Source organism: Neoarius graeffei, chromosome 9 (genome assembly GCF_027579695.1).
Source record: "Neoarius graeffei isolate fNeoGra1 chromosome 9, fNeoGra1.pri, whole genome shotgun sequence".
Classification (NCBI taxonomy): domain Eukaryota; kingdom Metazoa; phylum Chordata; class Actinopteri; order Siluriformes; family Ariidae; genus Neoarius; species Neoarius graeffei.
This window is the reverse complement of record NC_083577.1, coordinates 85,331,742-85,341,786: the sequence shown is the minus strand read 5'-3', so window position 1 is coordinate 85,341,786 and position 10,045 is coordinate 85,331,742. Positions and strand designations below refer to the sequence as shown.

At 33.3% G+C, this 10,045-nt stretch overlaps 1 protein-coding gene across 2 annotated transcripts in view; it reads right to left on the bottom strand.

Moving 5' to 3' along the window:
- Positions 1-10,045, bottom strand: part of gsk3ba (glycogen synthase kinase 3 beta, genome duplicate a) — a 190,243-nt gene that overhangs the window by 43,396 nt on the left and 136,802 nt on the right. For both annotated transcript variants that reach the window (XM_060928891.1, XM_060928893.1), the window contains exons 4-5: positions 4,933-5,043; positions 1,270-1,400 (exon numbers count right to left, since the gene is read on the bottom strand). In XM_060928891.1, coding sequence (XP_060784874.1) covers positions 1,270-1,400; positions 4,933-5,043 — 242 coding nt within the window. The remainder of the gene's footprint in view (positions 1-1,269; positions 1,401-4,932; positions 5,044-10,045) is intronic.

The window sequence follows — 10,045 nt, the reverse complement described above, 5'->3', positions numbered from 1 at the left end:
CGCACAGAGAGACAGAAAGGCACAGAGAGACGCACAGAGACAGAAAGGCACAGAGAGACGCACAGAGACAGAAAGGCACAGAGAGACGCACAGAGACAGAAAGGCACAGAGAGACGCACAGAGACAGAAAGGCACAGAGAGACGCACAGAGACAGAAAGGCACAGAGAGACGCACAGAGACAGAAAGGCACAGAGAGACGTACAGAGAGACAGAAAGGCACAGAGAGACGCACAGAGAGACAAAGGCACAGAGAGACGCACAGAGACAGAAAGGCACAGAGAGACGCACAGAGACAGAAAGGCACAGAGAGACGCACAGAGACAGAAAGGCACAGAGACGCACAGAGAGACAGAAAGGCACAGAGACGCACAGAGACAGAAAGGCACAGAGAGACGCACAGAGACAGAAAGGCACAGAGATGCACAGAGAGACAGAAAGGCACAGAGACGCACAGAGAGACAGAAAGGCACAGAGAGATGCACAGAGAGACAGAAAGGCACAGAGAGACGCACAGAGAGACGCACAGAGAGACAGAAAGGCACAGAGACGCACAGAGAGACAGAAAGGCACAGAGAGACGCACAGAGAGACAGAAAGGCACAGAGACGCACAGAGAGACAGAAAGGCACAGAGACGCACAGAGAGACAGAAAGGCACAGAGAGATGCACAGAGAGACAGAAAGGCACAGAGAGACACACAGAGAGACAGAAAGGCACAGAGAGAGACACAGAGAGACAGAAAGGCACAGAGAGACAGAAAGGCAGAGAGAGACAGCGAGAGACATGCTGCATATAGGAGAGTTCAGCAGTCAAGCAGTTCATAAATCCTTCCCGTTTTCTCATCGGTGTTCTGAACACCACTCGTCTCGCTCTGATGACGGCACCATGTGGGGAAAGTGCAGACAGAAAGATTGTTTATTAATAATTAACTCCAGCTCCACACACTTCACGGCTGGCTGAAGGTTTTCGGATGTGGCGCGTACTTGTGATCAGCTAATTAATTTTTTCAGGATCAATCTCCAGCACTCTTTAAATACGGTGAGTCATTAACTAAACCGCACAGGCTGCTCAGGGACGACCGAGCAAAACGTCCCCACAGGCAGGAGCTCGGCCGTTCCTCCACACCACTTTACACTGCGCTGGGGTTTAACGGAGGACCGCAAGTGAGCTTTATCCTCACCGGGGCTACCGGATGGACATTTCACAGCACTGTACAGGTCTCTGATACCCGACACGCAGAGGGGTGAAGGGTCGCGTCCCAGCACTGACCTGCCGAAGTCACACAGTTTGAGCACAGCAGTCTCAGGGTCCAGCAGCAGGTTCTGGGGTTTGATGTCTCGATGGCAGATTCCAAACGAATGGATGTAGGCCAGGCTTCTGAAGAGCTGATACATGTACAACTGCAACACACACACACACACACACACACACACACACACACACAGGTTCAACACTCCAAAATCAACAATAAAACAAGTTTTACACTTTAAAAACAAAACAAAAAAACCCACACTAACTGGTTGGTATTTTGCAGGACTTTGAACCAGAATTTTTTTCCTATTGGTTCGTTCCGAACAGAAACGGAATTTTAACGTTTCCGGTTTTGGGTTCCACCATTAAATAGACGTTCCCGAACCGGTTAGAACAAAAAAATTTCGTTCCCGGAACGGTTAATTACGTTCCCTGTCAGCTGTTTAACAAATGGCTATAAAATTATGTCTCTGTCTCATCCAGCTTAAGCCAAATGTAGGCTAATTCTATTACAACCTTCATTAAATAAGACAAGAAATAATTCAAAACAATTATTATTTCAAATGTTGGTGATTTGGATTCTCAGTATGTCTTCCCATCTACACAAACAGAAAAAGTGCCAAAAATGAAAGATAATTTGTTTAGTGTGTTACCAAAGGCTAGTCAGGCCCTATAGAGGGCTTTCCACAAGCGCCGGCTGCCGCCATACAGCTGGCACACAATTAAGTCCAGCCGGCTACTTTAATGACTATTATTTTTGTAGCCCACAGGCTCTAAATATTAATTTTCGATTTTAATAAAATTAAATGTTTATCTAACGGACTGACAATAATGTCAAACTGAACCGCACTCATTTAAGTTGTGATTTGCGCTGTTTGTACCGATAATAACCACAAATTCCCTGCATGCGGTGTGCGCGCACACTCGGCGGAGTTTATTTTGTGTTTAACACCCCCGGCTGGCTACTTGTTTGTCATGGCTGGCTAGTATGAGCCTTAGTGGAAAGCCCTGTATGCATTGATAGGCTAACAGAGGTTAACGTCATTTAATGTTCGCGAGCCTCTCAGTAACGTGGACAAATATATTGATATCGTGTTTGAAATTGACGTTTTTGAATAACGATAGACTGCAATATTTACCTCTTATTTAAGATGTGGAGACGTGATAGTAGTCCACCCTCCCGCTCTCTCCATTCAGTCAGCGAACGTCACACAGGAAGTGAACCCCAACGGGTCATAGAAACTTGCGCAGGAGAAGAATGACTTTTTTATTTGTAGGCTACGGAAACTTTGAGGAACGAAATAAAAACCAGTATTAACCGGTTACCATTATTTTTAATAAGCGTTTCTGTTCTGGAACATAAAAAATAATAAAGTTTCTGGTTTCGTTTCTGTTCCATGTGAAATAGAAAAAGTTCCCGGTTTTTGTTTTCGTTCCTTGAACCGGTTCAAAGCCCTGGTATTTTGTTTCGGTAATTTAACAGCTTTTATTTACCCTGACAGGTCAGCTGTATATATAATACACAGATTATGGATGGATTTTCAACAGCAAGGAGATGAAAACTGGTCAGGGTTCCAGTCTGTAAGAGACGTTCCAGATGTTCAATTCATGACCCTGAACATATGAACAATTCTACACTCGAGTGGTTCAAAACCAAGAACATGAAAGCGCTATAATGACCCATTCGAAGCTACAAAAGATGAATTTAAAAAATATGGGGTGTGTATACTTATGCAAAACACTATACAAATAAAGATATTTAACAGTTATTCCACGAAATCGGGTCGTACATGAGCTGATGGCCGACGAGGCGCGTAGCACCGAGTTCTCTATAATCCATGTACGACGAGATTGAGTGGAATAACTGCTTTATTCTCTCCACATTCACTGGATTTTGAGAAACTGAGCATTTTAATTTTTTTGCAAATTCAATAAATAAAAACTCTATACAAACCATCCGACAAAATAATTTCTGCTAAGAATTTAAACAAACCGGCGAAATGACAGGAGCGATTTGTGAAAAATGTGATAATTCTTCAATTTTTTTTAAATTACATTCTTACCATCAAATAATTTTTATTCCTTTTTTTGGGGGATTTTTTAGGGTTTTGTTTTCAAGTAGAGTTTTTATTTTGTCCTCGGTTGGTTCAGTAACACGCTCGGTCATTTTGTTTTCCTCTACTCATGGTATATGAGCTGATATCCTAGTAGTAGAGGAGCCAATCAGAGCGCACGATTGCTCATATCCAGTGAATGTGGATAGAATAAATAAATTATATATCAGCACAGTTACGGATCTTACCTGGGTAATGTGTGTGTGTGTACAACAGGGCTTTCCACTAAGGCTCATACTAGCCAGCCATGACAAATAAGTAGCCGGGGGGGGGGGGGGGGGGGGGGGGGGTAAACACAAAATAAACTCCTGTGCACGCAGCTCCCAGGGTTAAATGTATTGCAGATGAGCATTATTCAAAAACCGCTCATATTATTATTATTAGCCTAAGTATGCCTGCATAATAGACAAGCTATATTAATTTCTCAGACATTTGCTCTATTATTATTATAACATATTGCATCTTTTTTATTCATTAGTGTACGCCAGACGCTAATGCACCAATGAAAACTGTGATTTGCGCACCAAAAATAATCAGTAATAGGCTGTACAAGCTCACATATTGCATCATGAGGCGTTCCTGGCTTGTAAATCTCTTATTTTCGGTGCATGACACATTCACGCAGCTGAGCATGCTATGAATTAACAACGACAACGGTCTGCAGTGGGGCGACACAATTACACACTCAGCCAACATTTCTCCATTTGTGTATGAAAATACACTCCAACCACTCAGTTTGGCTTCATTTACAACCAACGGTGTCTTTTGATGCCAGCACGTAACTGAACGAGAGAAAGCTGGTTTACCGGAGACAAAATAAGCGTCATCTCTGCTTCTGTTCCCTCCGACACACTACTGCCTCCGCCGAGTGCGCGCGCACACACCGCATGTTGGGGCTGCGGATGAGTTACTCTCCCCGATCAACGAAGTCGGCGGGGAATTTGTGGTTATTATCGGTACAAACAGCGCAAATCACAACTTAAATGAGTACGGTTCAGTTTGACATTATTGTCAGTCCGTTAGATAAACATTTCATTTTATTAAAATCGAAAATTAATATTTAGAGCCTGTGGGCTACAAAAATAATAGTCATTAAAGTAGCCGGCTGGACTTAATTGTGTAGTCGGCTGTATGGCCGGCAGCCGGCGCTTGTGGAAAGCCCTGGTGCAATAGATAATTATAGCCCAAACATTTTACTTATTTAAAGAAGAAAATAGGAAAAAAAAACACCACAATGCTGAAAAGGAAAAAGTAATAAATTTAAGATTTTTTTTTTGAAGGACCAAAAAAAAAAATCCTTTCATAAAAAGGGAAAACAATATCTCAGAAAAGTGTATCGAGACATAATTTATCATGAAATCTATATTATACTGCCATAAATCACTCAGACCTCAGGTAAGAGTCTGGATTTCACAGGAGGACAGGACTGTAATTCATAACATAACACACACCGACACAAAGATTCCTACCATACAGCAGAGGCACTGACGCACATTTACACTGGAAATACTTCTTTTTTTTACCACCCCCCACCACCCCAGAGTAGAGCAGAGGCACTCGTACACACCTTGACGTAAACCATGGGGAGGGTCTGTTTGGCTCGGCTGTAGTGTCTGGCGACTCTGTACACAGTCTCGGGGACGTAGTCCAGCACCAGGTTCAGATACACCTCGTCCTTCTGTGAGGATGGAACACACACACACACACACACACACACTAGTGAAACAGACATAGGCTGTGAATGGTCAGCTCTGATCGGCAGCTCTATAGTTTATAGTGATGCGCTTGTTCTAATCCAGGGGTTTTCAAAGTGTGGGAGAGTCCGCCCCCCCCTCAGAGAGCAAATAAACAACAGTGCCCCCCTACCACAATTTTTGTTGTATTTAAAAAAAATGGTTGTTGTACACATTATTTTTTTCTTTTACACATTTTAAACATCTGTGCTTTTTGAAAACATCTTTTTTTACACATTTAAAACATATGAGCTTTATTAAAACCTCTTTTTTACACATTTTAAACATCTGTGCTTTTTAAAACATCTTTTTTTAAACATTTTAAACATCTGCTTTTTTAAAACCTCTTTTTTACACATTTTAAACATCTGTGCTTTTTACAATCTTTTTTTTTACACATTTTAAACATCTGTGCTTTTTAAAACCTTTTTTTTTACACATTTTAAACGTGCTTTTTTAAAACCTCTTTTTTAAACATCTGTGCTTTTTAAAACATCTTTTTTTTTACACATTTTAAACATCTGTGCTTTTTAAAACCTTTTTTACACATTTTAAACATCTGTGCTTTTTAAAACCTTTTTTACACATTTTAAACATCTGTGCTTTTTAAAACATCTTTTTTTACACATTTTAAACATCTGTGCTTTTTAAAACCTCTTTTTTACACATTTTAAACATCTGTGCTTTTTAAAACATTTTTTACACATTTTAAACATCTGTGCTTTTTAAAACCTTTTTTACACATTTTAAACATCTGTGCTTTTTAAAACATCTTTTTTTACACATTTTAAACATCTGTGCTTTTTAAAACATCTTTTTTACACATTTTAAACATCTGTGCTTTTTAAAACATTTTTTTACACATTTTAAAAATCTGTGCTTTTTTAAAACCTCTTTTTTTAAACATCTGTGCTTTTTAAAACATCTTTTTTTTTACACATTTTAAACATCTGTGCTTTTTAAAACCTTTTTTACACATTTTAAACATCTGTGCTTTTTAAAACCTTTTTTACACATTTTAAACATCTGTGCTTTTTAAAACATCTTTTTTTACACATTTTAAACATCTGTGCTTTTTAAAACCTCTTTTTTACACATTTTAAACATCTGTGCTTTTTAAAACATTTTTTACACATTTTAAACATCTGTGCTTTTTAAAACCTTTTTTACACATTTTAAACATCTGTGCTTTTTACAATCTTTTTTTTTTTTTTACACATTTTAAACATCTGTGCTTTTTAAAACCTTTTTTTTACACATTTTAAACATGTGCTTTTTTAAAACCTCTTTTTTAAACATCTGTGCTTTTTAAAACATCTTTTTTTTTACACATTTTAAACATCTGTGCTTTTTAAAACCTTTTTTACACATTTTAAACATCTGTGCTTTTTAAAACATCTTTTTTTACACATTTTAAACATCTGTGCTTTTTAAAACCTCTTTTTTACACATTTTAAACATCTGTGCTTTTTAAAACATTTTTTACACATTTTAAACATCTGTGCTTTTTAAAACCTTTTTTACACATTTTAAACATCTGTGCTTTTTACAATCTTTTTTTTTTTTTTACACATTTTAAACATCTGTGCTTTTTAAAACCTTTTTTTTACACATTTTAAACATGTGCTTTTTTAAAACCTCTTTTTTAAACATCTGTGCTTTTTAAAACATCTTTTTTTTACACATTTTAAACATCTGTGCTTTTTAAAACCTTTTTTACACATTTTAAACATCTGTGCTTTTTAAAACCTTTTTTACACATTTTAAACATCTGTGCTTTTTAAAACATCTTTTTTTACACATTTTAAACATCTGTGCTTTTTAAAACCTCTTTTTTACACATTTTAAACATCTGTGCTTTTTAAAACATTTTTTACACATTTTAAACATCTGTGCTTTTTAAAACCTTTTTTACACATTTTAAACATCTGTGCTTTTTAAAACATCTTTTTTTACACATTTTAAACATCTGTGCTTTTTAAAACATCTTTTTTACACATTTTAAACATCTGTGCTTTTTAAAACATTTTTTTACACATTTTAAAAATCTGTGCTTTTTTAAAACCTCTTTTTTTAAACATCTGTGCTTTTTAAAACATCTTTTTTTTTTTTACACATTTTAAACATCTGTGCTTTTTAAAACCTTTTTTACACATTTTAAACATCTGTGCTTTTTAAAACATCTTTTTTTACACATTTTAAACATCTGTGCTTTTTAAAACCTCTTTTTTACACATTTTAAACATCTGTGCTTTTTAAAACATTTTTTACACATTTTAAACATCTGTGCTTTTTAAAACCTTTTTTACACTTTTAAACATCTGTGCTTTTTAAAACATCTTTTTTTACACATTTTAAACATCTGTGCTTTTTAAAACATCTTTTTTTACACATTTTAAACATCTGTGCTTTTTAAAACATCTTTTTTACACATTTTAAAAATCTGTGCTTTTTTAAAACCTCTTTTTTTAAACATCTGTGCTTTTTAAAACATCTCTTTTTTTACACATTTTAAACATCTGTGCTTTTTAAAACCTTTTTTACACATTTTAAACATCTGTGCTTTTTAAAACCTTTTTTACACATTTTAAACATCTGTGCTTTTTAAAACATCTTTTTTTACACATTTTAAACATCTGTGCTTTTTAAAACCTCTTTTTTACACATTTTAAACATCTGTGCTTTTTAAAACATTTTTTACACATTTTAAACATCTGTGCTTTTTAAAACCTTTTTTACACATTTTAAACATCTGTGCTTTTTACAATCTTTTTTTTTTTTTACACATTTTAAACATCTGTGCTTTTTAAAACCTTTTTTTTACACATTTTAAACATGTGCTTTTTTAAAACCTCTTTTTTAAACATCTGTGCTTTTTAAAACATCTTTTTTTTTTACACATTTTAAACATCTGTGCTTTTTAAAACCTTTTTTACACATTTTAAACATCTGTGCTTTTTAAAACCTTTTTTACACATTTTAAACATCTGTGCTTTTTAAAACATCTTTTTTTACACATTTTAAACATCTGTGCTTTTTAAAACCTCTTTTTTACACATTTTAAACATCTGTGCTTTTTCAAACATTTTTTACACATTTTAAACATCTGTGCTTTTTAAAACCTTTTTTACACATTTTAAACATCTGTGCTTTTTAAAACATCTTTTTTTACACATTTTAAACATCTGTGCTTTTTAAAACATCTTTTTTACACATTTTAAACATCTGTGCTTTTTTAAAACCTCTTTTTTTAAACATCTGTGCTTTTTAAAACATCTTTTTTTTTACACATTTTAAACATCTGTGCTTTTTAAAACCTTTTTTACACATTTTAAACATCTGTGCTTTTTAAAACATCTTTTTTTACACATTTTAAACATCTGTGCTTTTTAAAACCTCTTTTTTACACATTTTAAACATCTGTGCTTTTTAAAACATTTTTTACACATTTTAAACATCTGTGCTTTTTAAAACCTTTTTTACACATTTTAAACATCTGTGCTTTTTACAATCTTTTTTTTTTTTTTACACATTTTAAACATCTGTGCTTTTTAAAACCTTTTTTTTACACATTTTAAACATGTGCTTTTTTAAAACCTCTTTTTTAAACATCTGTGCTTTTTAAAACATCTTTTTTTTTACACATTTTAAACATCTGTGCTTTTTAAAACCTTTTTTACACATTTTAAACATCTGTGCTTTTTAAAACCTTTTTTACACATTTTAAACATCTGTGCTTTTTAAAACATCTTTTTTTACACATTTTAAACATCTGTGCTTTTTAAAACCTCTTTTTTACACATTTTAAACATCTGTGCTTTTTAAAACATTTTTTACACATTTTAAACATCTGTGCTTTTTAAAACCTTTTTTACACATTTTAAACATCTGTGCTTTTTAAAACATCTTTTTTTACACATTTTAAACATCTGTGCTTTTTAAAACATCTTTTTTACACATTTTAAACATCTGTGCTTTTTAAAACATTTTTTTACACATTTTAAAAATCTGTGCTTTTTTAAAACCTCTTTTTTTAAACATCTGTGCTTTTTAAAACATCTTTTTTTTTTTTACACATTTTAAACATCTGTGCTTTTTAAAACCTTTTTTACACATTTTAAACATCTGTGCTTTTTAAAACATCTTTTTTTACACATTTTAAACATCTGTGCTTTTTAAAACCTCTTTTTTACACATTTTAAACATCTGTGCTTTTTAAAACATTTTTTACACATTTTAAACATCTGTGCTTTTTAAAACCTTTTTTACACTTTTAAACATCTGTGCTTTTTAAAACATCTTTTTTTACACATTTTAAACATCTGTGCTTTTTAAAACATCTTTTTTTACACATTTTAAACATCTGTGCTTTTTAAAACATCTTTTTTACACATTTTAAAAATCTGTGCTTTTTTAAAACCTCTTTTTTTAAACATCTGTGCTTTTTAAAACATCTCTTTTTTTACACATTTTAAACATCTGTGCTTTTTAAAACCTTTTTTACACATTTTAAACATCTGTGCTTTTTAAAACCTTTTTTACACATTTTAAACATCTGTGCTTTTTAAAACATCTTTTTTTACACATTTTAAACATCTGTGCTTTTTAAAACCTCTTTTTTACACATTTTAAACATCTGTGCTTTTTAAAACATTTTTTACACATTTTAAACATCTGTGCTTTTTAAAACCTTTTTTACACATTTTAAACATCTGTGCTTTTTACAATCTTTTTTTTTTTTTTTTACACATTTTAAACATCTGTGCTTTTTAAAACCTTTTTTTTACACATTTTAAACATGTGCTTTTTTAAAACCTCTTTTTTAAACATCTGTGCTTTTTAAAACATCTTTTTTTTTTACACATTTTAAACATCTGTGCTTTTTAAAACCTTTTTTACACATTTTAAACATCTGTGCTTTTTAAAACCTTTTTTACACATTTTAAA